General features: G+C 49.7%; 1 protein-coding gene across 2 annotated transcripts; it reads left to right on the forward strand.

Moving 5' to 3' along the window:
* The first annotated feature begins 4,924 nt into the window (after positions 1–4,924).
* Positions 4,925–27,901, forward strand: zbtb47 (zinc finger and BTB domain containing 47). 2 transcript variants are annotated; one of them, XM_004915585.4, is made up of 6 exons: positions 4,925–5,180; positions 17,638–19,011; positions 21,364–21,511; positions 22,479–22,594; positions 22,934–23,087; positions 24,470–27,901. In XM_004915585.4, exons 1-6 carry the CDS (start codon positions 5,178–5,180, stop codon positions 24,874–24,876), a joined length of 2,202 nt encoding a protein of 733 aa, XP_004915642.1. In that variant the 5' UTR covers positions 4,925–5,177; the 3' UTR covers positions 24,877–27,901. The 2 variants fall into 2 exon arrangements, with proteins under 2 accessions (XP_004915642.1, XP_002939359.1); XM_002939313.5 differs by having other exon boundaries at positions 22,934–23,078.
* Positions 27,902–27,938: the final 37 nt, after the last annotated feature.

Below are 27,938 nucleotides of genomic sequence, written 5' to 3' on the forward strand. Positions count from 1 at the left end.
AATGTAGAGGAAATTCTGCCCTGTGCTTCCCGCCCTGGGGATGGGACGACGGGGGCAGATTGGTGGAAGGGGCAAGTGGGGGAATCACAGCAGTTCTGTGTCTGTTCCTGATGTAACGTGGCCTAGTGATATGTGGCCCATTGATACGATCTGTATGTACATTTCATTCTGCCGGGCAGAGGGGCACGGGCGCGTACTGTACTCTCCATTCTGCCGGGCAGAGGGGCACGGGCGCGCACTGTACTCTCCATTCTGCCGGGCAGAGGGGCACGGGCACACACTGTACTCTCCATTCTGCCGGGCAGAGGGGCACGGGCACAGACTGTACTCTCCATTCTGCCGGGCAGAGGGGCACGGGCACACACTGTACTCTCCATTCTGCCGGGCAGAGGGGCACGGGCACACACTGTACTCTCCATTCTGCCGGGCAGAGGGGCACGGGCACACACTGTACTCTCCATTCTGCCGGGCAGAGGGGCACGGGCACACACTGTACTCTCCATTCTGCCGGGCAGAGGGGCACGGGCACACACTGTACTCTCCATTCTGCCGGGCAGAGGGGCACGGGCGCTCTATGTTCCATTCTGCTGGGCAGAGGGGCCCGGGCACGGTGTACAGTCTATTGTGCTGGATGAGGCCGTTACAGAGGGGCACAGACTACATTTTGCCCAACCACTGTGTAGCCTACTATGGGCCAATTCATGCGGTGGCACCTTGCAATTTAGCAAAATATTGTGTATAAATTTGAACCCTCCATGCCATCCCGGTGTGATTGTATCTGCTTCGTGTAACCGCAAACATAATTCCAGGCAAACATGAGCCCCCACCTCGTCGTTATTTGGCCACTGGAGGGCGCTATTTGATCATTGCATGAATCGGTGCAGACGAAATGTATTATTATTAACATTTATTTATAAAGCGCCAACATATCCCGCAGCGCTGTACAATAAGTGGGTTACATACATTGGACATACAGAGTAACATATAAAGCAATCAATAACCGATACAAGAGGGGAAGGGAGCCCTGCCCAAAAGAGCTTACAAGAGCATGTGGCATATGAGTACTGACTCCCATGGGAGAGCCACGGGCACCCATAGCCTGAGAGTGCGGAGGAGTTTCCGCCAGCAGCACAGACAGTGCCAAGGCAGTTGGGGATGGAACGCCCTACACAGGGAATTGCTAATAACTGATTGGATGGGCTGGAGCTGTGCAAGCGAATCCTGTGGGTACTGCCCGGGTACAGCTGGCACACACTGCCTACTTGCCCATACAGTAAATACCTTATAGATCCTAGTTATTTACCTACAGCATTTCTACTCACCTTCATGGCCATTAACAGCAGCACTTACCAGTAATCATTAACCCATTCTTTGCTGTGTTTGTTCAAACACCCCCCCCCCCATGGCAATGATTAACCCATTCAAGCACCTTGAGTAATACATAACCAGCAGGTAGCGGAATTCTCCCAGTGACTGCCATCACCATGCCTACTGGGAACACAATATCCCCCCCTGCTGAGAGGTCGGAATGAGCACTAATGGGGCCCAGCGGACGGCAATACCATTAACCTATAAAACCATTAACCCCTAGGAACACAGGCCTTCCCTATATCAGCATTTATTTATTTATATAGACATTAATTTATAACCATTTTATGGTGTACAGGCTATGGGCAAACTTAGGGGGCTGTTCCTGCTGAATTGTGCTTAGTACAGGGGAATCCTTATACTGCCATAGTTTTATGGTATCTCTCTGTACAGGCTATGAGCAAACTTAGGGGGCTGTTCCTGCTGAATTGTGCTTAGTACAGGGGAATCCCTATGTGCCATAGTTTTATGGTATCTCTGTACAGGCTATGCGCAAACTTAGGGGGCTGTTCCTGCTGAATTGTGCTTAGTACAGGGGAATCCCTATGTGCCATAGTTTTATGGTATCTCTCTACAGGCTATGCGCAAACTTAGGGGGCTGTTCCTGCTGAATTGTGCTTAGTACAGGGGAATCCTTATACTGCCATAGTTTTATGGTATCTCTCTGTACAGGCTATGAGCAAACTTAGGGGGCTGTTCCTGCTGAATTGTGCTTAGTACAGGGGAATCCCTATGTGCCATAGTTTTATGGTATCTCTCTGTACAGGCTATGAGCAAACTTAGGGGGCTGTTCCTGCTGAATTGTGCTTAGTACAGGGAATCCCTATGTGCCATAGTTTTATGGTATCTCTCTGTACAGGCTATGAGCAAACTTAGGGGGCTGTTCCTGCTGAATTGTGCTTAGTACAGGGGAATCCCTATGTGCCATAGTTTTATGGTATCTCTGTACAGGCTATGAGCAAACTTAGGGGGCTGTTCCTGCTGAATTGTGCTTAGTACAGGGGAATCCCTATGTGCCATAGTTTTATGGTATCTCTGTACAGGCTATGAGCAAACTTAGGGGGCTGTTCCTGCTGAATTGTGCTTAGTACAGGGGAATCCCTATGTGCCATAGTTTTATGGTATCTCTCTGTACAGGCTATGAGCAAACTTAGGGGGCTGTTCCTGCTGAATTGTGCTTAGTACAGGGAATCCCTATGTGCCATAGTTTTATGGTATCTCTCTGTACAGGCTATGAGCAAACGTAAGCTGCCCATACACACACAGACTATAATAGGGTAAAGCTGAATCATCAGACGGGTAGAATTCTATAGTTTTTACCTGCATATCTAACGACTCCGCTAAGGTATCAAAGGAAAACGAAAAACAAACGATCTTTCCTGGAACCAATGGTCGCCAGTAAGTCTATTCCACTTAAGTAATGTATGACTGGCCAACAACTTCATTCCTGGTGGTCACTAGGCCACGCCTCCCATTACTCTTTATAAGCTGGGGGTATGACACTGGGAGGGGGGGTATGACACTGGGAGGGGGGGTATGACACTGGGAGGTTGACACGGGGGAATGACACTAGGGAGGGGGGTATGACACTGGGAGGTTGACACTGGGGTATAATACTGGGGGGGGGGGTTATGACACTGAGGGGGGTTTGATACTAGGGGGGGTAACATTAGGGAGGGCTAGGGCAGCTGCCAGGAAACAATAGAAGCTTGCACTAAGTCACTAGCACCCACTACACCCTACATTAGCAGGGCAGTAAAGGCACCCAGGATGTCATGTGTGAACGTTGGAGCCAAGGGCAAGTTAACCCTCCCTTGCACTGTTAAATAGTTAGTGACTGGGCACCACACACAAAGCAGCTATAGCACACCCACTCACTAGTGATCCCTGCCTGCACCCCAGCTGGCACTAGTGATCCCTGCCTGCCCTCCGACTGGCACTAGTGATCCCTGCCTGCCCTCCGACTGGCACTAGTGATCCCTGCCTGCGCCCCGGCTGGCACTAGTGATCCCTGCCTGCACCCCGGCTGGCACTAGTGATCCCTGCCTGCACCCCGGCTGGCACTAATGATCCCTGCCTGCCCTCCGGCTGGCACTAGTGATCCCTGCCTGTGCCCCGGCTGGCACTAGTGATCCCTGCCTGTCCCCCGACTGGCACTAGTGATCCCTGCCTGCGCCCCGGCTGTCATTAGTGATCCCTGCCTGCGCCCCGGCTGTCACTAGTGATCCCTGCCTGCGCCCCGGCTGTCATTAGTGATCCCTGCCTGCGCCCCGGCTGTCACTAGTGATCCCTGCCTGCGCCCCGGCTGGCACCAGTGATCCCTGCCTGCGCCCCGGCTGTCACTAGTGATCCCCCCCGGCTGTCACTAGTGATCCCTGCCTGCGCCCCGGCTGTCACTAGTGATCCCTGCCTGTCCCCCGGCTGGCACTAGTGATCCCCCCCCCCCCCGGCTGGCACTACTGATCCCCCCCGGCTGGCACTAATGATCCCTGCCTGCCCTCCGACTGGCACTAGTGATCCCTGCCTGTGCCCCGGCTGTCACTAGTGATCCCTGCCTGCGCCCCGGCTGTCACTAGTGATCCCTGCCTGCGCCCCGGCTGTCATTAGTGATCCCTGCCTGCGCCCCGGCTGTCACTAGTGATCCCTGCCTGCGCCCCGGCTGGCACTAGTGATCCCTGCCTGCGCCCCGGCTGGCACTAGTGATCCCTGCCTGTCCCCCGGCTGGCACTAGTGATCCCTGCCTGCGCCCCGGCTGTCACTAGTGATCCCTGCCTGCGCCCCGGCTGTCACTAGTGATCCCCCCCGGCTGTCACTAGTGATCCCTGCCTGCGCCCCGGCTGTCACTAGTGATCCCTGCCTGCGCCCCGGCTGTCACTAGTGATCCCCCCCCGGCTGTCACTAGTGATCCCTGCCTGCGCCCCGGCTGTCACTAGTGATCCCCCCCGGCTGTCACTAGTGATCCCCCCGGCTGTCACTAGTGATCCCTGCCTGCGCCCCGGCTGTCACTAGTGATCCCTGCCTGTCCCCCGGCTGGCACTAGTGATCCCCCCCGGCTGGCACTAGTGATCCCTGCCTGCCCCCCGGCTGTCACTAGTGATCCCTGCCTGCGCCCCGGCTGTCACTAGTGATCCCTGCCTGTCCCCCGGCTGGCACTAGTGATCCCCCCCGGCTGGCACTAGTGATCCCTGCCTGCCCCCCGGCTGGCACTAGTGATCCCTGCCTGCCCCCCGGCTGTCACTAGTGATCCCCCTTGCACTAGGGGACCCGGGGTGAGTTCCCGCCACACAGAATGCCCCCTGTCCCACACACAAGCGCAGTATCCGTCCCAGACTAGCGGTCCCTCGCACCCACTCCGGCCCAGAGCCCATACAATGGAGCTGGGTCACTCACACACCCCTTCCTCCCCCCTCTCCTCCAACATTCCTGGCTCCCCGCCGCAAAACCCCGATACCATAGCCCCGCCCCCTCACTTTGTCCCTTTAAGGGGGGAGTGGCGGAGAGAGTTATCCCAGGCGCCAGCCCCCACGTGATGCGGGGTAGCCAATGAGCGGCGGGCCCTGGCAAGCACACCCACAGAGCCTGAGAGAGACCCCCGCCTCCTCTGTCTCTCTCCCCCCTCCGGGCCGGGAATGGAACATGGCGCTGGCAGCAGCAGGAGGATGCGGCGGAGGAGCGGAACGTACAGGACAATAAGAGGCAGCGGAGGAGGAGGGGGGCACGCACAGTCGCTCCATGTTCATGGAGAATAAAGGCCCAGTGCCGGCACCTGAGCGTCAGGACTTCTCGCCTCCCCCCAGCACTGCAGCAAAATGGTACAGCCCCCCATCCCTCTCACCCCCAGCTTGTTATTGGCAAAGGCAGGATCGGGCCTCTCGGTGCCCCCACTCAGGGACAATGGGCTCGGTGCGCTCCCTGCGGCCCTCCGGCTGCTGCTCAACTGCAACTGACAGGCACTTCTACCTCACTGACGGCTGGAGGGATGCAGGCTGGGCATGCAAGGGTTACACTGTCTCTCTTTGTGTCATTGCAGCTGGGCACAGACTGTCAGGCTCCCCCCCCCCTCTGCCTGCATGGTACCCCCCTCGGCCTGCATGGTACCCCCCTCGGCCTGCATGGTACCCCCCCTCTGCCTGCATGGTACCCCCCCTCTGCCTGCATGGTACCCCCCCCTCTGCCTGCATGGTACCCCCCCCTCTGCCTGCATGGTTCCCCCCCTCTGCCTGCATGGTTCCCCCCCTCTGCCTGCATGGTACCCCCCTCGGCCTGCATGGTACCCCCCCCTCTGCCTGCATGGTACCCCCCTCTGCCTGCATGGTTCCCCCCCTCTGCCTGCATGGTACCCCCCTCTGCCTGCATGGTACCCCCCTCTGCCTGCATGGTTCCCCCCCTCTGCCTGCATGGTACCCCCCCCTCTGCCTGCATGGTACCCCCCCCTCTGCCTGCATGGTACCCCCCCCTCTGCCTGCATGGTACCCCCCCTCTGCCTGCATGGTACCCCCCCTCTGCCTGCATGGTACCCCCCCTCTGCCTGCATGGTACCCCCCCCTCTGCCTGCATGGTACCCCCCCTCTGCCTGCATGGTACCCCCCCCTCTGCCTGCATGGTACCCCCCCTCTGCCTGCATGGTACCCCCCCCTCTGCCTGCATGGTACCCCCCCTCTGCCTGCATGGTACCCCCCCTCTGCCTGCATGGTACCCCCCCCTCGGCCTGCATGGTACCCCCCCCTCGGCCTGCATGGTACCCCCCTCGGCCTGCATGGTACCCCCCCCCTCTGCCTGCATGGTACCCCCCTCTGCCTGCATGGTACCCCCCCTCTGCCTGCATGGTACCCCCCTCTGCCTGCATGGTACCCCCCCCTCTGCCTGCATGGTACCCCCATATTCCTGTGTGCAGGATCCCATTGTGTCCCTAATGCCCCCCCCCCAGGGTCTGGGGTATGTCTGTGCCAATGGGAAATGTGGGGCATGTCTGTGCCAATGGGATATGTGTGGCATGCCTGTGCCAATGGGATATGTGTGGTATAGCTGTGCCAATGGGATATGTGTGGTATGTCTGTGCCAATGGATATGTGTGGTATGTCTGTGCCAATGGATATGTGTGGCATGTCTGTGCCAATGGGATATGTGGGGTATTTCTGTGCCAATGGGATATGTGGGGTATTTCTGTGCCAATGGGATATGTGTGGTATGTCTGTGCCAATGGGATATGTGGGGTATTTCTGTGCCAATGGGATATGTGGGGTATGTCTGTGCCAGTGGGATATGTGTGGTATAGCTGTGCCAATGGGATATGTGTATATAGCTGTGCCAATGGGATATGTGTATATAGCTGTGCCAATGGGATATGTGTGGCATGTCTGTGCCAATGGGATATGTGTGGTATGTCTGTGCCAATGGGATATGTGTATATAGCTGTGCCAATGGGATATGTGTATATAGCTGTGCCAATGGGATATGTGTATATAGCTGTGCCAATGGGATATGTGGGGTATGTCTATGCCAATGGGATATGTGTGGCATGTCTGTGCCAATGGGATATGTGTGGCATGTCTGTGCCAATGGGATATGTGTGGCATGTCTGTGCCAATGGGATATGTGTGGCATGTCTGTGCCAATGGGATATGTGTGGCATGTCTGTGCCAATGGGATATGTGTGGCATGTCTGTGCCAATGGGATATGTGTGGCATGTCTGTGCCAATGGGATATGTGTGGCATGTCTGTGCCAATGGGATATGTGTGGCATGTCTGTGCCAATGGGATATGTGTGGCATGTCTGTGCCAATGGGATATGTGTGGCATGTCTGTGCCAATGGGATATGTGTGGCATGTCTGTGCCAATGGGATGGATATAGCTGTGCCATGATATGGCTGTGGCCAATGGGATATGTGTGGCATTGGCATGGTTGGCATGTCTGTGCCAATGGGATATGTGTGGCATGTCTGTGCCAATGGGATATGTGTGGCATGTCTGTGCCAATGGGATATGTGTGGCATGTCTGTGCCAGTGGGATATGTGGGGTATGTCTGTGCCAATGGGATATGTGTGGCATGTCTGTGCCAGTGGGATATGTGTGGTATGTCTGTGCCAGTGGGATATGTGGGGTATTTCTGTGCCAATGGGATATGTGTGGTATGTCTGTGCCAATGGGATATGTGGGGTATTTCTGTGCCAATGGGATATGTGGGGTATTTCTGTGCCAATGGGATATGTGTGGTATGTCTGTGCCAATGGGATATGTGGGGTATTTCTGTGCCAATGGGATATGTGGGGTATGTCTGTGCCAGTGGGATATGTGTGGTATAGCTGTGCCAATGGGATATGTGTATATAGCTGTGCCAATGGGATATGTGTATATAGCTGTGCCAATGGGATATGTGTGGCATGTCTGTGCCAATGGGATATGTGTGGTATGTCTGTGCCAATGGGATATGTGTATATAGCTGTGCCAATGGGATATGTGTATATAGCTGTGCCAATGGGATATGTGTATATAGCTGTGCCAATGGGATATGTGTATATAGCTGTGCCAATGGGATATGTGGGGTATGTCTATGCCAATGGGATATGTGTGGCATGTCTGTGCCAATGGGATATGTGTGGCATGTCTGTGCCAATGGGATATGTGTGGCATGTCTGTGCCAATGGGATATGTGTGGCATGTCTGTGCCAATGGGATATGTGTGGCATGTCTGTGCCAATGGGATATGTGTGGCATGTCTGTGCCAATGGGATATGTGTGGCATGTCTGTGCCAATGGGATATGTGTGGCATGTCTGTGCCAATGGGATATGTGTGGCATGTCTGTGCCAATGGGATATGTGTATATAGCTGTGCCAATGGGATATGTGTGGCATGTCTGTGCCAATGGGATATGTGTGGCATGTCTGTGCCTATGGGATATGTGTGGCATGTCTGTGCCAATGGGATATGTGTGGCATGTCTGTGCCAATGGGATATGTGTATATAGCTGTGCCAATGGGATATGTGTGGCATGTCTGTGCCAATGGGATATGTGTGGCATGTCTGTGCCAATGGGATATGTGTGGCATGTCTGTGCCAGTGGGATATGTGTGGTATGTCTGTGCCAATGGGATATGTGTGGCATGTCTGTGCCAATGGGATATGTGTATATAGCTGTCCAATGGGATATGTGTGGCATGTCTGTGCCAATGGGATATGTGTATATAGCTGTGCCAATGGGATATGTGTGGCATGTCTGTGCCAATGGGATATGTGTGGCATGTCTGTGCCAATGGGATATGTGTGGCATGTCTGTGCCAATGGGATATGTGGGGTATATCTGTGCCAATGAGATTTATGTGGTATGTCTGTGCCAATGGATATGTGGGGTATTTCTGTGCCAATGGGATATGTGTGGTATGTCTGTGCCAATGGGATATGTGGGGTATTTCTGTGCCAATGGGATATGTGTGGTATGTCTGTGCCAATGGGATATGTGGGGTATTTCTGTGCCAGTGGGATATGTGGGGTATGTCTGTGCCAGTGGGATATGTGTGGTATAGCTGTGCCAATGGGATATGTGTGGTATAGCTGTGCCAATGGGATATGTGTGGTATAGCTGTGCCAATGGGATATGTGTGGCATGTCTGTGCCAATGGGATATGTGTGGCATGTCTGTGCCAATGGGATATGTGTGGCATGTCTGTGCCAATGGGATATGTGTGGCATGTCTGTGCCAATGGGAAATGTGTGGCATGTCTGTGCCAATGGGAAATGTGTGGCATGTCTGTGCCAATGGGATGTGTGTGGCATGTCTGTGCCAATGGGATATGTGTGGCATGTCTGTGCCATTGGGATGTGTGTGCCATGCTTGTGCTCATGCTTGGAGTGTGTGGCATTTCTGTGCCCATGGGAGGGATATATATGTGTGTATATGCCATACCTGGGTACAACCTGTACTTGTTGCGCTGCTGGGGGGGTGACAGTGTGCGTTCCCATTCGCCTATAATGATGATGTCCCCAGTGCCCTCGCTCAAACATAGTAACCTTTCCATGCCCTTTCTGTGCCCCCCCCATTGGAACGTGCCACCCCCCACGTTGTGTTATTGCTGTGTCGCAGCAGCTCTTGTCATTATTGTTTGTATTTGTGGCTGGAGGGCAGGGGGTTCCTCCTGCTTATGTGCCGGTGCTCCTGGTACCTGCTTGTTGCACCCCCCCTATAAATCTTCCCAGTACCCAGGCACAGAGCCGCCACGTGTTCCCCGTTAGTCACAATCTGTAACTTTCATGCCAGCCTTGGCCCACGTGCATCATTAAAGGGATGTGCTGGCGCGAGTGTCTGTGGCGCCAATCATTCCAGGCTTCCTTTATATGGTCTTTAGTGCTTGCCTGATCATTAGCCGCATAACGAGCTCCCACGCTAATCACTGTTTGGTGGTCTCGCACTAACGAGGGGCTAATAATGGCCCTCCGGCTGCTACTGACTTCCTGATGTACAGCAATTAAAGGCACACTGCTGCCAGAGTACATTATAGTGATAGGGAACTGCTTTATTATGTGTTTCTATTGTTTATATCGCTGCTGCCCGAGGTGGGGGGCAACGTGGGCCAAGTAAGGGTATATATATAATAATGTGTGTGTAAATATATTATGTGTATTTCCTAGAAACTTTTCAATTGGTCTTCATTATCATTATATTTATATATATATATATATATATATATAATATAAAATATTTCCAGGTTTCAAATGGGGGTCACTGACCCCGGCAGCCAAAAAAAACTTTGCTCTTGTGAGGCTACAATTTCATTGTTACTTTTTATTATGTATCTTTTTTCTTGAGACCCTCTCCTATTTATATTCCAGTTGACGCATTCAAACCACTGCCTGGTTGCTAGGGTAGGGAGCCTAGCAACCATAGAGCTGCTGAACTTCCAAACTGGAGAGTCGCTAAACAAAACAAAAAAGTTAAAAATACGAGATCCATGAATAATAAATGGTAAAGAACAATTGCAAATTGTTTCAGAATAGCGCTCCCTACAACGTAGTAACAGTTAATTTAAAGGGGTACAACCCCTTTAATATGAGCAGTAGTGATTTGTGGGCTGGCCCAAAACCTGAAGCTCGGGCAGGATTTGGCCGGCAAGGCACAGCTTTACTGGGTCACAGGCAGGTAGTGGCCTGAACTCTGTCTGCAGCCCTCCGTCTGTGATGTTTGTGCCCCCCCAGTTATCTGGCAGTTGTTGCCCATTGGCTTATTTATATACTCACTTGTGCTCCGCCTCCTCAGATGACATCAAAGATGGCCGAGTTGGGCACCGGCATATAAATTATGACAGACAACCATGGTGGGTTAGGGTCAGGGTGTGTTGCGACTCATGAACAGGGGCATAGCCGGGGCCGGGTGTATGAGTCGCCTGTGACTCATTGCAGCTTCCCTTCTGCAGAACAGTAGCCTTAACCCTGTAAGTGCCATTAATGCACCCGCGGAACTGGGGCTTCATGGTTATTCATAGCCGTTTCATTGGATATCAATGTGTTCAACATTTCCACACAACAGAACACCTTTTAAAGGGGAAGTTAGCCTCAAAATACATTTTTACTATGACGTAGAGTAGACAGTGGTGTTCTGGGATGATCAGCATTTGGGCTTCATTTTTCTGTTTGAATGGTTTGGCTTTTTTATTCATTGTTGTTGTTGTTGTGCAGCTGTTAGACTTAAGATTTAAAAGGGCAAGTCAACCCCAAAATAATTTTTGCCTAATAAAAGAAAACATTGCTTCAGGGGTCAGTCTCCCCCAGCGAGTCAGGTCTGTCAGGCTGCTGCCTTGTGTTACACTGTTTCAGGGGTCAGTCTCCCCCAGCGAGTCAGGTCTGTCAGGCTGCTGCCTTGTGTTACACTGTTTCAGGGGTCAGTCTCCCCCAGCGAGTCAGGTCTGTCAGGCTGCTGCCTTGTGTTACACTGTTTCAGGGGTCAGTCTCCCCCAGCGAGTCAGGTCTGTCAGGCTGCTGCCTTGTGTTACACTGTTTCAGGGGTCAGTCTCCCCCAGCGAGTCAGGTCTGTCAGGCTGCTGCCTTGTGTTACAGTGTTTCAGGGGTCAGTCTCCCCCAGCGAGTCAGGTCTGTCAGGCTGCTGCCTTGTGTTACACTGTTTCAGGGGTCAGTCTCCCCCAGCGAGTCAGGTCTGTCAGGCTGCTGCCTTGTGTTACAGTGTTTCAGGGGTCAGTCTCCCCCAGCGAGTCAGGTCTGTCAGGCTGCTGCCTTGTGTTACAGTGTTTCAGGGGTCAGTCTCCCCCAGCGAGTCAGGTCTGTCAGGCTGCTGCCTTGTGTTACACTGTTTCAGGGGTCAGTCTCCCCCAGCGAGTCAGGTCTGTCAGGCTGCTACAAATAAGTCAAAAAACAATTGCAAAATTGCTTAGAATTATAGGCAAAAAATAAAATTTTGGGTTGACTTGTCCTTTAACTGATGCCTGGTTGCTAGGGCATAATTACCCTAGTAACAAGACAAAATGGAAGATAAATGGGTGAGATCAGCACTTTCAGTTGCAGGCCAGGGAGACAGAGAATAATATGTTTTAGAATCTGCAAACCAAGACTAACTGCAAAGTTGCTCAGGAAAGGCACAAAATATTTAAGTAAATGCGACGTAGTGGTTCCATAGTTCTGACTGCCAGAAAGCAATATTTTGTTGTTTTTATTCTGTTCATAACTTCCCCTATTTTGTTTTCCCTTTCCTCTTCTTTCTCTTTCCAGCTTTTAAATGGAGGTTGCTGACCCCGGCAGCCAATAAGCAATATCTATGTGAGGCTGCAATTTTATTGCCTTTCTTAAATTTTATTATTCCTTTCTTCTATCGTGCACAAGTCTCTCATTTTGACTACTGCTTGCTAGGGTAAATTGGTTTAGTCCGGCCTAGTAACCCCTAGCAACCAGGTTACAGTCAAATGCTACTGGGTTGCTGGGGTGGGTTACAAATTTTGTAAGGTTCATTACCCCCATAGTAACTAGTATCTGTATAACAGAGCATTCTGTCACAGTGGCACAGATCCTATCTGATCCCCCCATTGTAAGCAGCAGTCCTGCCCTGCTTTATGGCTGAGATTCTAGCTATCTGTATAACAGAGCATTCTGTCACAGTGGCACAGATCCTATCTGATCCCCCCATTGTAAGCAGCAGTCCTGCCCTGCTTTATGGCTGAGATTCTAGCTATCTGTATAACAGAGCATTCTGTCACAGTGGCACAGATCCTATCTGATCCCCCATTGTAAGCAGCAGTCCTGCCCTGCTTTATGGCTGAGATTCTAGCTATCTGTATAACAGAACATTCTGTCACAGTGGCACAGATCCTATCTGATCCCCCCATTGTAAGCAGCAGTCCTGCCCTGCTTTATGGCTGAGATTCTAGCTATCTGTATAACAGAGCATTCTGTCACAGTGGCACAGATCCTATCTGATCCCCCCATTGTAAGCAGCAGTCCTGCCCTGCTTTATGGCTGTATGGCCTTACCTGTGACCAATGCATGTTAGTAACTTGGGCAGTGGCTGATTGGTGCTGGGCAGGATTTTTAGGCCATAGCGCCACCTTTCTGTAATAACCTGTTAATGCGCTCATTTAAATAAATGTTGGTTATTTTAGGGCCTTCATCCCTCATTCTTGGGTTTATAGTTATGTGTAACTGTCACTGTGTCTGTCCCTTTCCCTTCTCTGCACTGCTGGTTCTGACTCCTGATACAACTCCCCAATATCCATTCATTCCTCATTCTCACTGGGTTTATAGTTATGTGTAACTGTCACTGTGTCTGTCCCTTTCCCTTCCCTGCACTGCTGGTTCTGACTCCTGATACAACTCCCCAATATCCATTCATCCCTCATTCTCACTGGGTTTATAGTTATGTGTAACTGTCACTGTGTCTGTCCCTTTCCCTTCTCTGCACTGCTGGTTCTGACTCCTGATACAACTCCCCAATACCCATTCATCCCTCATTCTCACTGGGTTTATAGTTATGTGTAACTGTCACTGTGTCTGTCCCTTTCCCTTCCCTGCACTGCTGGTTCTGACTCCTGATACAACTCCCCAATATCCATTCATTCCTCATTCTCACTGGGTTTATAGTTATGTGTAACTGTCACTGTGTCTGTCCCTTTCCCTTCCCTGCACTGCTGGTTCTGACTCCTGATACAACTCCCCAATATCCATTCATTCCTCATTCTCACTGGGTTTATAATTATGTGTAACTGTCACTGTGTCTGTCCCTTTCCCTTCTCTGCACTGCTGGTTCTGACTCCTGATACAACTCCCCAATATCCATTCATTCCTCATTCTCACTGGGTTTATAGTTATGTGTAACTGTCACTGTGTCTGTCCCTTTCCCTTCCCTGCACTGCTGGTTCTGACTCCTGATACAACTCCCCAATATCCATTCATTCCTCATTCTCACTGGGTTTATAGTTATGTGTAACTGTCACTGTGTCTGTCCCTTTCCCTTCCCTGCACTGCTGGTTCTGACTCCTGATACAACTCCCCAATATCCATTCATTCCTCATTCTCACTGGGTTTATAGTTATGTGTAACTGTCACTGTGTCTGTCCCTTTCCCTTCTCTGCACTGCTGGTTCTGACTCCTGATACAACTCCCCAATATCCATTCATTCCTCATTCTCACTGGGTTTATAGTTATGTGTAACTGTCACTGTGTCTGTCCCTTTCCCTTCCCTGCACTGCTGGTTCTGACTCCTGATACAACTCCCCAATACCCATTCAGCCAGCAGTGAATATAAAGGGCCAGGCAGAGGCTGCTTTCAATAGCAATTCCATTTGCACACACTTTACTGGAGCTTTAGCGCCCCCCCCCCCCCCCCCCTTAAGAGCCACAGATTCTGTCCCTCATCCTCCCACCAAGCTGCAGAAACTCAGTGACCCAAACTGACTCTTTCTTCGGAATTTTGCTGTTTATCTTCCCGCCGAGCGGCCCCGGGCCTGCAAGGGATTCTGAGTTTCTGCCCAGCTACCCCCTTCCTGTCGGCCACCTCCTCTTTCCTTCTGGCCCATGACCTGACTTACAACTTATATATATTTTGTTTAAAGGGGAAGTTAAGGAAATGTCTTTTACCAGCTTTATGCTTTTAGTATGATGTAGTGAGCAGTATTCTGAGACAATTTGCAATTGGTCTTTATTTTTTATTATTTGTAGTTTTTTAGTTATTTCATTTTCAGTTCAGCAGCTCTCCAGCAATATGGTTGCTAGGGTCCAAGTTATCTTAGCAACCAGTAAGCGGTTTGGATGAGAGACCGTTATATGAATAGGGGAGGGGCTGAATTGAAACGGAAGTTACAAAAAGTAACAATAACAATAAAACTGGAGCCTCACAGAGCAATAGTGTTTTGGCTGCCGGGGTCAGTGACCCCCATTTGAAAACGTTAAAGAGTTGGAAGAAGGCAAATCATTTAAAAACCAAAACAAATCAATAATGAAGACCAAAAGAGCAGGGGCAAGTGTGATTAAGGGGGAAGACACACAGGGCTACTTTGAAGCAGCTACTTGTCACAGCTACTAACTCCAGAAAATCCCCTGCCATAGACAGTACTGGGAATTGCCTCTGCTAAAACACACGTAGAGACAATTATCAGTAACAAGTAGCTGCTACTAGTAGCTCTGTGTGTCTTCACCCTTAGTGCTCTGTACCTGCCCCTGAGGAGCTTCCCCATTGGCTGCACCCATCTGACACTGCAGCAGCCAATCACAGTGACCCTAGCTGGAGTATTGTCCTTCTTTCAACAGCATCGGTCTGAATTGGCACCATAGCAACTGTTACCCCGTGCAGTCTGGCGAAATTTCAGCCGAGGCCGCTTACTGATACCTTATAGCCCCCTGGGTTCTATCGTAGGGAGGTTAAAACTCTGAATTACGTGCATATAAAACCCTGCTTGGCCGACAGATAATAAAATGGCTATGTTTGGCTGAGCCATGAATCCTTGTGCTGATGCCGGCGGCCAATGAATGGCGCCTATTGTTTGCCTTCCGACCTGCTGTCTGCGTCTGGGGTGGGGGGTTCTGCTGCTCTGGGTGCCGGCTCACACACACAGGTACTGCCTGTACTGGTCCAGTTTGATTGCTCTGCCTGCAGAAAACACCCTGTATCCTGGGCCTACAGGGGTTAACTGAGATAGAATTGTCCCACTGCCCCTAGTACTCTCCTCTATCTCATGGGTGGCACAGAGGGGTGTTCATTTTACCAATGCCATGGTAATGCTGGTACTGGCAGATCCTTCCTTGCATCAAACTGGAGACGGCCTTGGCCAATATGGCCAAACTCAAACCTGTGGGCAGGGAAGGAATGTTCTCCCCCTGTGTCAGGGTAAAGGTGCGAGTACCTATTGAGAATCCGTTGCTCTGGGGCAGCAAGTTCTGTACTTGGAGAAGGAGGGGCATGGCAACGGAACTGGGAATTATAGACCCATGTCCAACTGGAATAGGACTGGGAATTATAGACCCATGGCCAACTGGAATAGGACTGGGAATTATAGACCCATGGCCAAGTGGGATAGGACTGAGAATTATAGACCCTTGGCCCACTAGGATAGGACTAGGAATTATAGACCCATGGCCCACTAGGATAGGACTAGGAATTATAGACCCATGGCCAACTGGAATAGGACTGGGAATTATAGACCCATGGCCAACTGGGATAGGACTGGGAATTGTAGACCCTTGGCCAACTGGAATAGGACTGGGAATTATAGACCCTTGGCCCACTAGGATAGGACTAAAAATTATAGACCCATGGCCAACTGGAATAGGACTGGGAATTATAGACCCATGGCCAACTAGGATAGGACTGGGAATTATAGACCCTTGGCCAACTGGGATAGGACTGGGAATTGTAGACCCTTGGCCAACTGGAATAGGACTGGGAATTATAGACCTTTGGCCAACTGGGATAGGACTGGGAATTGTAGACCCTTGGCCAACTGGGGTAGGACTAGAAATTATAGACCCCCCTTGGCCAACTGGGATAGGACTGAGAATTATGGAAATGTGGCCAACTGGGATAGGACTGGGAATTATAGACACTTGGCCAACTGGGATAGGACTGAGAATTATGGAACTGTGGCCAACTGGGATAAGACTGGGAATTATGGAAATGTGGCCAACTGGGATAGGACTGGGAATTATAGACACTTGGCCAACTGGGATAGGACTGGGAATTATAGACCCATGGCCAACTGGGATAGGACTGGCAATTCTAGACCCTTGGCCAACTGGGATAGGACTGCAAGCCACTGGGAATTGCACATTTTCCATAGGAGTAGGTAAAATTAATTTATTTGCCCTTTAACATGACCCATATTGACCATTGGGGGCACTTACTGAGGTGCAGCCGGGGGTGGGTTGGGATCAGCAGTGAGGGATTGGGAGCTTTCCCTTTCTGTGCCTCACTAGAAAATACCCCAAATGGAGTCTATGGGAGAATGTCCTTCCCGTAATTAGGAGTTTTCTGGATAACAGGTTTCCTGCACATGTACAATGGAGAAACCATCAGTTATATCCTTTCTAATTGGTATTGAGTCCCTATTTCAATATTATATAAAAAGTGATTTGTTTAAAGCTCTCTGTCAGCTGTTTAATGTCTTTAATACCTCAGTGACTGCTAATATCCTTATCATTTACAGTAGGGGGTACATTATCCCTTATAATACATGAGTGATACTCAGAGTTCCCTGTATAACTCAGCCTGCAGCCTTGTGCCTTTATATGGGCACAGAACCCCTCAGTGACTGCTAATATCCTTATCATTTACAGTAGGGGGTACATTATCCCTTATAATACATGAGTGATACTCAGAGTTCCCTGTATAACTCAGCCTGCAGCCTTGTGCCTTTATATGGGGGCCACAGAACCCCTCAGTGACTGCTAATATCCTTATCATTTACAGTAGGGGGTACATTATCCCTTATAATACATGAGTGATACTCAGAGTTCCCTGTATAACTCAGCCTGCAGCCTTGTGCCTTTATATGGGGGGCACAGAACCCCTCAGTGACTGCTAATATCCTTATCATTTACAGTAGGGGGTACATTATCCCTTATAATACATGAGTGATACTCAGAGTTCCCTGTATAACTCAGCCTGCAGCCTTGTGCCTTTATATGGGGGGCACAGAACCCCTCAGTGACTGCTAATATCCTTATTATTTACAGTAGGGGGTACATATCCCTTATAATACAGTAAGTTCCCTGTATAACTCAGCCTGCAGCCAATTACTATTAATTCCATGCCATTAATGACCTCTTCTCTCTCCCACAGTTGATAGTTGAGAAGACAACAGACTACCCTTCCACGGAGTACTCTCTAGTGGAAGATGTGGCTCTCCACTTCACATGTCTCATGGACAGACTCAACGAGCAGCGCCTGTTTCAGCCCGACCTCTGCGATGTTGACATTGTCCTGGTCCAGCAGAAGAGCACTTTCCCCGCTCATAAAGGGGTCCTCGCTGCCTACAGTCAGTTCTTCCACTCCCTCTTCACCCAGAACAAGCAGCTCCAAAGAGTGGAACTGTCCTTGGAAGCCCTGACGTCTCGAGGCTTCCAGCAGATCCTCAACTTCATCTACACCTCCAAGCTGTTGGTCAACGGCTGCAACGTGCAGGACGTCCTCAACGCGGCGGCGGTGCTGCAAATGAACGAAATCGTTACGTCATGTCAGGAGTTGATCCACAGCAGGTCCTTAAACCTGTCCATGGCCAATGATATTCTAGAAGCAGAGGACACTAGGAATGATACTCCCACTGTAATGCCACCGCAGTTCTACAGGGAGATCAAGCAGGAGGTGGATGCACCTCCAACTAAAATTTATGCACGGGAAGGGAATGACCCTTACTCGGTCAGAGTAGAGGACAGTGTAACCAAAGGGCATCTTCCCAACACATCGTCACCCAAGCAGTATTTCAAAGATGAGGAGAGGAGTGGACAGAGGGTTTGTAAAATCGAAGGAGGAGACTCTGAAGAGGACATTGAAAGCCAAGAGTCCTTCAACAGGGAGCAGATAATAGTAGAGGTCAATTTGAATAACCAGACACTAAATGTCTCCAAGGGGACAGACGGAAAAGGTTCCTCAGAGCCGGTAACGGTCCTAGATCGATCGGATGGAGACGACCGAGGCTCTGAGGAGGATGGAGACGATGAGAACGAGGAGGAGGAAGGTGGGCTGGAGGAAGAAGATGACTTTTTAGACATGTTGGAGGATGAAGAAGACGAAGGCATGCAGAGCGATGATGACAACGAGGAATCGCGGGAGGAGGACAGGGACAATGATGAGACGGAGGAGATTGCCAAGGATGAAAACTCCGCTGAGGAGGAAAGCCCATCCCCTAGCGACGACAAGGCCACCAAGCTGACGAAAGGTTCCAAAGGAACTCGAAATCAAAGGGGAGCAGGAGGCAGTGGGAGGAGGAAAAAGAAAGGAGGACAGGATGGGGTGGGCCAGAAAGGCAAATTTGAAGAGAAGCAGAACTTCCCGTGTAAGAAGTGCCCTAGGGTGTTCAACAATAGGTGGTACCTGGAGAAGCACATGAACGTCACCCACAGCCGGATGCGGATTTGTGATAAATGTGGCAAACGGTTCCTGCTGGAGAGTGAATTGATGCTGCATCACCAGACGGACTGTGAAAAGAACATTCAGGTAGGAACCTCCTGCCCCATTCCTACCCTTTATCATAAGGGTTCCCTGCAGCCTTGTGCCTTTATATGGGCACAGAACCCCTCAGTGACTGCTAATATCCTTATCATTTACAGTAGGGGGTACATTATCCCTTATAATACATGAGTGATACTCAGAGTTCCCTGTATAACTCAGCCTGCAGCCTTGTGCCTTTATATGGGGGGCACAGAACCCCTCAGTGACTGCTAATATCCTTATCATTTACAGTAGGGGGTACATTATCCCTTATAATACATGAGTGATACTCAGAGTTCCCTGTATAACTCAGCCTGCAGCCTTGTGCCTTTATATGGGGGGCACAGAACCCCTCAGTGACTGCTAATATCCTTATCATTTACAGTAGGGGGTACATTATCCCTTATAATACATGAGTGATACTCAGAGTTCCCTGTATAACTCAGCCTGCAGCCTTGTGCCTTTATATGGGCACAGAACCCCTCAGTGACTGCTAATATCCTTATCATTTACAGTAGGGGGTATATAAAATATTTTTAGAGTGCTTAGCGGTTATACGCAGTAACAGGAGCTGAGGTTCTGCCCGGCACCATAACAACCAATCAGCAATGCGCTTTCATTATTCCGAATACAAGATCAGTGACAGCTGACTGGTAACAATACATGCCTTGTGAGCGTGTGTGACCCCCATGCCTGGTAGCTATGGCAACAAAGGATGGATCAGTTGACAGCGGCGGTGCCAGTGAATTCCCAGCATGCCGTGCCGTTTCTCATTAGGAGCCGCCGTGCCGCTGCCGCTGACCTTTCTGCCTGAGTTCCCTTCACTATACAGGGGGGCTGTCGGTGACCCCCATGCAGGGCACATCTCTGGAGCCCCCCAGCTGTGACTGTCATTGTAGCAAGGGCAGGAGTGGGATTGTGCAGCTTCAGCTTTGCCCAGAGCCTTCATTGTTCTCTTTAGTGCCACTGCTTTCTATATCCTGCCCCCCATGTCTATATAGATGCCCCTATATTACAAGCCCTCTGACTCCGATAGTGATTGGGCCATCTTGGTGACTTTCCCAGGGTTCCCCTGTGGCCCCAAGACATGCACACTGGAGTGAAATTTCTGTTTTTACTAAGTGCAAATGGTGCCGGTCCTGGTCGCAAGGGATTCCTGGGAAAGCCGCTATGACTGAAATAGGTGCTCATAGCCTGTACAGAGAGATACCATAACACTATGACACATAGGGATTCCCCTGTACTAAGCACAATTCAGCAGGAACAGCCCCCTAATTTGTCCATAGCCTGTACAGAGAGATACCATAAAACTATGGCAGCATAGGGATTCCCCTGTACTAAGCACAATTCAGTTGGAACTGCCCCCTAAGTTTGCTCATAGCCTGTACAGAGAGATACTATAAAACTATGGCAGCATAGTGATTCCCCTGTACTAAGCACAATTCAACAGGAACAGCCCCCTAAGTTTGCTCATAGCCTGTACAGAGAGATACCATAACACTATGGCAGCATAGGGATTCCCCTGTACTAAGCACAATTCAGCAGGAACAGCCCCCTAAGTTTGCCCATAGCCTGTACAGAGAGATACCATAAAACTATGGCACATAGGGATTCCCCTGTACTAAGCCCAATTCAGCAGGAACGTATGATATATACAGAGAAGGCCCCAGGTGAGTACCCAGAGCAGTTCCCAGGATACAGGCAGTACTTAGGGACATTTAGTGGCACGTTCCTACCCACGGGTTGTTTTGCTGTTTGTTATGCACCAAGGTCACTATCGCACCGGTGACATTCTGTTCCAAATGGCAGACTGCAGGCCTGAGCCATCGAGCAGAACGCCTGTGTGCTTTAACCCTGCGGAAATGTTTGTGCCTTCATGCCGTAGGGCAGGGGCCCCCAACCCCACAGTCAAATGTAAAAAGACTTGGGCAGCAACACAAGCACCATAATAGTTCATGGAGGAGCCAAATAAGGGCTGTGATTGGCTATTAGGGGCCTCTATGCACCCTATCAGCTTACAGGGGCTTTATTTGGTAGGAAATCTTGTTTTTATTCAACCAAAACTTGCCCCCAAGTCAGGAATTCAAAAATAACTCCCTGGTTTGGGGGCACTGGGAGCAACATCCAAGGGGTTGGGGAGCAACATGTTGCCCCTGAGCCACTGGTTGGGGATCACGGCCCTAGGGCAACCCCCTGTAATCCTGCAGCAACTGTCACCTGTCGCTGTCGCACATTTATATTAAAGAATATAATTATATTTATAAGAGTAATGCCACCTGGTGGTGGAGGAGGTAACTGCAACGATAAACTCCATAAAGCACAAGCTGTGGCGCTGACCAACCGCATCTCTGCTTTCAGTGCTTAACGTGCGGGAAGACCTTCAAGAAGCTGTGGTCGCTGCACGAGCATAACAAGATAGTGCACGGCTACGCCGAGAAGAAGTTCTCCTGCGACATCTGCGAGAAGAAGTTCTACACCATGGCCCACGTCCGAAAGCATCTGGTCGGTGAGTGGCACCTTGAGCTGGCCGGGAGTTGCAGGTGGGATGCCGAAGGCTTTTCTTAAAGGGGTGGGTCACCTTTAAATTGACTTTTGATATTATGCAGACATTAATAATTTGAGACAATTTGCAATTGGTCATTTTTTATCGTAGGGACGCAGGTTTGGGTTTGGGATTCAGCCAGATCCACGCTCTGGGTCGAACCGAATCCAAATCCTAAAAATCATGGGACTTTTTGTCATGTAAACCCCCGAACCCACCCTGATGGATTCTGCCGAACCCCCGAACCCACCCTGATGGATTCTGCCGAACCCCCGAACCCACCCTGATGGATTCTGCCGAACCCCCGAACCCACCCTGATGGATTCTGCCGAACCCCCGAACCCACCCTGATGGATTCTGCCGAACCCCCGAACCTAGTTTATGGTTTTTTAGTTATTTAGCTTTTTGTTCAGCGGCCCTCCATTTGGTATTGTAGCAGCTCTCTGGTTGCTATGGCCTTATTTACCCTAGCAACCATGCAGTTGTTTAAACTAGAGATGGGAATATGAGTAGGAGGGGCTGAATAGAAAGATAAGGAATAAAAAGTAACAATAACAATGACACTGGAGCCTCACAGAGCAATAGGTTTTGCTGCCGGGGTCAGTGACCCCCACTGGAAAGAGTCAGAAGAAGAAGGCAAATAATTCAAAAACTATTTAAAAAAAAAAAATATATATATATATGTATATAATGAAGACCAGTTGCAAAGTTGCTAGGAGTAGGGCATTTTGTGACATACTAAATGGTGAACCGCCCCTTTAAGAGCAATGTCAATCCAAATATAAACTTTTTCCTGTGCTACATTGTTTCAGAAGTCAGAACAGCAGAGAGACAGATATATAAACAGAGAGACACATACAGCTTTTAGAGATCACATTCTCAAGGTATGGGGGTCTCTGTGCCGAGACTAACTCTGTTCCTGTCCCCGCAGCGCACACAAAGGATATGCCTTTCACCTGCGAGACCTGCGGCAAGTCGTTCAAGCGCAGCATGTCCCTCAAGGTCCACTCACTCCAGCACTCTGGGGAGAAACCATTCAAGTGTGAGGTAAGATCCTTAGGCGTTATTTCAGTCACTCACATAGGAGTTACCCTTTAATCTTTTATTGCCATAGAGCAGTATGAGGAGCCATTGCTATGGCTATGGTATCCCTTGGCCCCGCCCTAGTGATGTTGAGAGGCTCCTCCTACCAAGGAAGCCATATTTATTATGCAGTAACCCACCAACCTTAGTATATTATCTATACCAGGGAGTTGCCAGTTTGCTTGGTGGAGAATGCGGGTTTTCCCAAGTAGACCCTTCTCAGGCCAAGTGTTAATTGCGCGGTGTTGCTGCTGCCGGCATGGTTTCCTGCGTGACCTGAAACATGGTCGTTCCTTCCCGCAGAACTGCCACGAGCGCTTTCAGTACAAGTACCAGCTGCGCTCCCACATGAGCATCCACATCGGGCACAAGCAGTTCATGTGTCAGTGGTGCGGCAAGGACTTTAACATGAAGCAGTATTTTGACGAACACATGAAGACCCATACCGGTAAGGAAAGTAAGGACAATCATTTAATATTGTTTATACCCCACCCCCCAGCACCAAAGCGGCTCTTCTCCCCCCGTCACTTCCAGCACTCGTTATACGTCCGTAGCGCACTCTCGTTTTCTCTCCTTATATCATTCCTCCAGTCTCTAAAGGGGTAACCCTGGCCAATTTGCTCTAGCCCTAACTGTAACTACCCTGCACCCATTCTCTGTACTTCCTGCTCCTGGGCTGCTCTCCTTCCCATGGTCAGGCATACAGTTTTGGCCTGTAGAGTGGACTTTTTTGTTTTTGTACACACAGAGATCAGCTCCTCCTACCAAAGAAGCCATATTTATTATGCAGTGACCCACCAACCCCAGTATATTATCTATATACCGGCCATGCACGTGAAGGGAGTTGCCAGTTGGCATGGTGGAGAATGCGGGCTTTCCTAAGTAGACCCTTGTTTAAGTCCAAGCTCCGCCCCTTTGCTCTTTGGAAAGAGGACAGCCCTTGAGCAGGAAGTACAATCAGAGAATCAGAGTGTACCTGGGCAGCTGGATATTAATTACCCAGGGTTCCTAGTAGGGCTCTGGATAGAAATAGACCTAGAGTTCCTCCCCAGTGCATTAACCCTTTCAATCTTTTGTTCTATAGGGTCCCATAAAAATCTATTGCCTTTTCCGTCCTCATTCATCCTCCTGGCACGTTATCATGCAAATGAATGAACTCGGGCAGCTGCCAATAAGACGCAGCTCACTAGTTCATTTGTTCTTAAAGGGGAAGGAAAGGCATTTTACTGCCAATAGATTCGCCACATTAGTGCCACCTAGAACCTTATATTTATTCTGCAGAAACCATTACTGTACAGCCGCCATTTTAGCTTGTTCTCAGTAGCTTCCCTGCTGCAGCTCTGGCTGCTGGTAGCTCAGATTACAGCACTGTTGGGATGGAGAGAGGAGCAAACTGAGCAGACTCGTGCCCGTGCCCTGAAGGAGAGAGGAAGTCTGACACAGAAGAACATGTTTACACAAAAGGAGACAAGAAATCCTGTGTTTCTTTTGATAGAGGACTCTGCAGTGTTTCTGTGAGTGCTTATGGCTGTATTTACCTTTCTTACTGAGTTTGTACCTTTCCTTCCCCTTTAATAAGCATCTGTGTGGTCAGCCCACGGTCGGCCCAGTCATATAGTTGCCCCGTTATAAAAAACCTGCCATTTCTTTCTTTCTATTAAACATGTTCAGGTTTTTTTGTTATGTCCCAGCCACAGGAAGAGGCCATGATGCTCCCGGGGGGGATCTCCCAGGAGCCCCCGGGGCTAGTGGCTGATAGCTGTGAGCAGCGATGTGCAAGTCTCGCCAGTGACCGCTCTCTGCCCCATCCCTATTCTCTCTCTTTCCCTGTTCCTGCAGGAGAGAAGCCGTTCATCTGCGAGATCTGCGGCAAGAGCTTCACCAGCCGGCCCAACATGAAGCGGCACCGGCGGACGCACACCGGCGAGAAGCCCTACCCCTGCAACGTGTGCGGCCAGCGCTTCCGTTTCTCCAACATGCTGAAAGCCCACAGGGAAAAGTGCTTCCAGGGGGGCAATCCTCTGACTCCGGGCAGCCCGGGCACGGCCGCCAGTCTCTCCGCCTCGTCCCAGAGCGGCAACTCGCCTGGCCAGACCAGCCCTGGTCTCTCCCCGACCCTCCAACAGCACTCGATGGGTTTGCCGCTTCTCCACTCGCTCGCCCACAGCATGGCTCCTCCCACTCACCACCTTCCCCCGCCCCCGCCACTGTTTCCTGCCGGACGGGTCAACACCAACAATAACTAAAGGCCAAGTTAAGACTTCAAAGTGCCCCTCAGTACAACTGATACGGTTGTCTATGACTTTGCCTCCCTTCCCTTTAGATCCCACCCCCACACGTAAATGGGGGGGGTATAAGGGAGGGAGAAACCATCTTGTTGTCCTTTTAATAGCACCTTGCACCAGTAGCCGCTCAGTATACACCTAGCCGTGACGCCGTTGCTTGGCGAGACCGGAAAGGGCTACTAGTGATTCGCTCCACGCGTGTGCGTTATAGCGTCACGCCAAATCCCGGCGAGATTTCTCGGTTTCCATTTCCTTCCTTTGTAACGATTTATTTGCACACATTCCTAATGCACCACCCCCCCCTGTTTTTTTTAAGGAAAAAATTTATAATGTTATTATTTTGTAATCTCGAGCGTTTTGGGGCTTTCGCGCTGGAGGTGGGGGGGGGGGGGCATTTTGGAGACTTAAGTGACGTCCAGGGGAACGCTCTCAAATGATGGATATTTGTGCAAAGCGGCTGCCAGTCTCGGGCAGGGTATGGTTGCTTAGCAACTGTGGTTGGTCTCCTCTGCTTGACCGGATCCCCCTTCTGTCGGCAGAACAAGGAATTCTCTCCGGCTGCCCCCCCCTCCCCGTTTGCTTTACTCGGGGCTCAATACGCCCCTCGTCCTCCTCCTTCATATGTCCGTACATTTCACCCCCGGGTTCTAGTTAGTCCATGCCAACGTTCACCCCAGGGGGATTGTTTTATATCACCGTATCTCAAAGGGGTTGTTCACCTTTAGAGAGTCATATTCTGAGACAATTTGCAATTGGTCTTCGTTTTTTTATTAGGCGTGGCCTCTGAATTATTTAACTTTTTGTTCGGCAGCTCTCGAATTCTTTTGGAGCAGGTATGCGGTTGCTAGGGTCCAAATTACTATAGCGACCAGGCTGTGGTAGGAGTGAGACATGGGCATATGAATAGGAATGAGTTGGAAGAAGGCAAATAATTCAAAAAGTATAAGTATTAAAAAAAATTAAATAAACAAAGACCAATTGAAAAGTTGCTATTAATCGCTCATTCTATAACGTATTAAAGTTAATTCAAAGGTGAACCACCCCTTTAATGTGATGAGTAGTGGTAATTTGTAGAGGTAAATGGGTCTCAGTTATCCGCCTAAACTACTACTCCCAGCAGCCTCCGTTTATTCATTGGCAATAAGGGGTTGGTAAAGTTTGTCTTTCAGCAATAGGGTCCGAGGCTGGAGTTGGGGGGTCTAGCGGGGCCCATATTGTGACCAGCTCAGTGTTTCTGTCCCCCCCCTATAAATCTATATATAACGTGTATATAGTCAGATGTTGTCACGCCCCTTTTATCCGGATACTGTGTATTGCAGCACTTTGCCGAAACCTTGTGGTTTTGTTCTAAAGCTTTTTAATTAGGGATTATGTACCCCCTACTGGAATATATAAGGATATTAAGTCACGAGGAGGAGCTCCAGGACTGTATTAAGATACACGAGGCCCTTGGACAGATCCGAGGTAACTAGTAGGGGGTAGTTTCGCTTTAAAGGGATAGATCATTCTCTCAATGCAACCCATTGAGCCAAGCTCTAGGTTCAACCAATTGGCTTCTTAAGACCAGCCCCCCATGATCCCAAGGAGCTTGTTCATTGGTCGCAGAGCTTGGCAACCCCCTGGTAATGAACTAATGAATAAGGATTTAGTTCCCAGAGCAGGAAGATGGTCTTCTTGGTCTTGGTCTTGGTCTTGGTCTTGGGCTTGGTCTAGACAGTTGCAGAAGATATCTTATATTATGGATAGATGTTCCATAGAACCTTCAGAGGGGGACGTACACCGTCCATCAGTGTTACAGCCTTTGAAGCACACTGAGGATACTGGGAACTGTAGTCCAGCATGAAACCGTTTTCTAGCCCCCTAAACGACAGTTTATCAGCTCCTATAGTGATCTCCCTATGTCAGAGTGGAGCAAGATGGGGATGGGGTTCTCTTCGTGCTCCAATATTAAAGGCTAGACTTCTATTGAAGGTTTATATCCCCTTTAAATGTTTCTCTGGTCAGAATATGAGCTTTAATCCCAGTTAGATACATTGCTTTATGTATGGAAACGGCAGCAGGTTTCAACTTGTTGTGAACATCTTTACTTCCCCTTTAAACAGTAAAAGGCTCCACGGAGCTATAGTATTGGGCGGTAGGGATGTGTTTATGTGTATGGCTTTACCTTGGCACCACCGGACCGAACCAATATCAGCCCTGGGGGGAGTCCTGCTATCTACCGGACCGTTGAACTTTTTAGAATGGACTGTTCTTGGGTCGTTAAATATCCGCCAAAGTTTCCCCCCTCCCCCCCTTGTCTCCAGTGTATAAAAGCTGAACTTTGCCTTTAAGTCCGCCGGCTACCAGGAGGAGCTTTTTTTGATTTTATTAAAAAAACTAGTCTGCTGATTGGACACTGGGCGGCATAATGAATGCAAAGCATTCTGGGAGAAGGAGCGGAAGACGCTCTACAAAATGTTCAGTATTCGGCTTTCAACTTCTTCCCGTCTTTTCATTTCCGTTTTTTTTTTTTTTAATTTTCTTTCTTTTTGTAGATAGAAAAGAAAAATGGTCAAAAACACTAGACTCTGTCGGAAAAGGAAACAAAATCGTCAATATCCCCCTTTTTTTCACTATATCGTATGCTTTCCTATACAGCTCCCCCCCCCCCCCCCGCTGTCTCACCGTAGTATTGCCCGTTAACCGTTTTTCATGTCTCTAGTGCTTTCAAGTGGAAAAAGGGGCGTGGTTAGAAGGGATAGGAGATCATAATAAACGTAGTCGTAGAAAAGGAATAAAAAAAAAAATACAACTTTTTTTATTTAGCGAGGAAACGTCCGGAGCACAATTTAGACGAAGATGTGTGCGGCGATTCCGAATCGGGGGAAAAAAATCTCAACCACTTGCCTATTGCCAATCTGACAAATAAACAACATGTTCTTTCCTTTTTAAATAGTAAAAAAACAAAAAAATTCTTTGAGAAAATAAAAAAAATACATTTGAGCAATTTTCGATGATTTTATTTTTTATATAAAATGGAAATT

Source organism: Xenopus tropicalis, chromosome 6 (genome assembly GCF_000004195.4).
Source record: "Xenopus tropicalis strain Nigerian chromosome 6, UCB_Xtro_10.0, whole genome shotgun sequence".
In the NCBI taxonomy this organism is placed as follows: Eukaryota; Metazoa; Chordata; class Amphibia; order Anura; family Pipidae; genus Xenopus; species Xenopus tropicalis.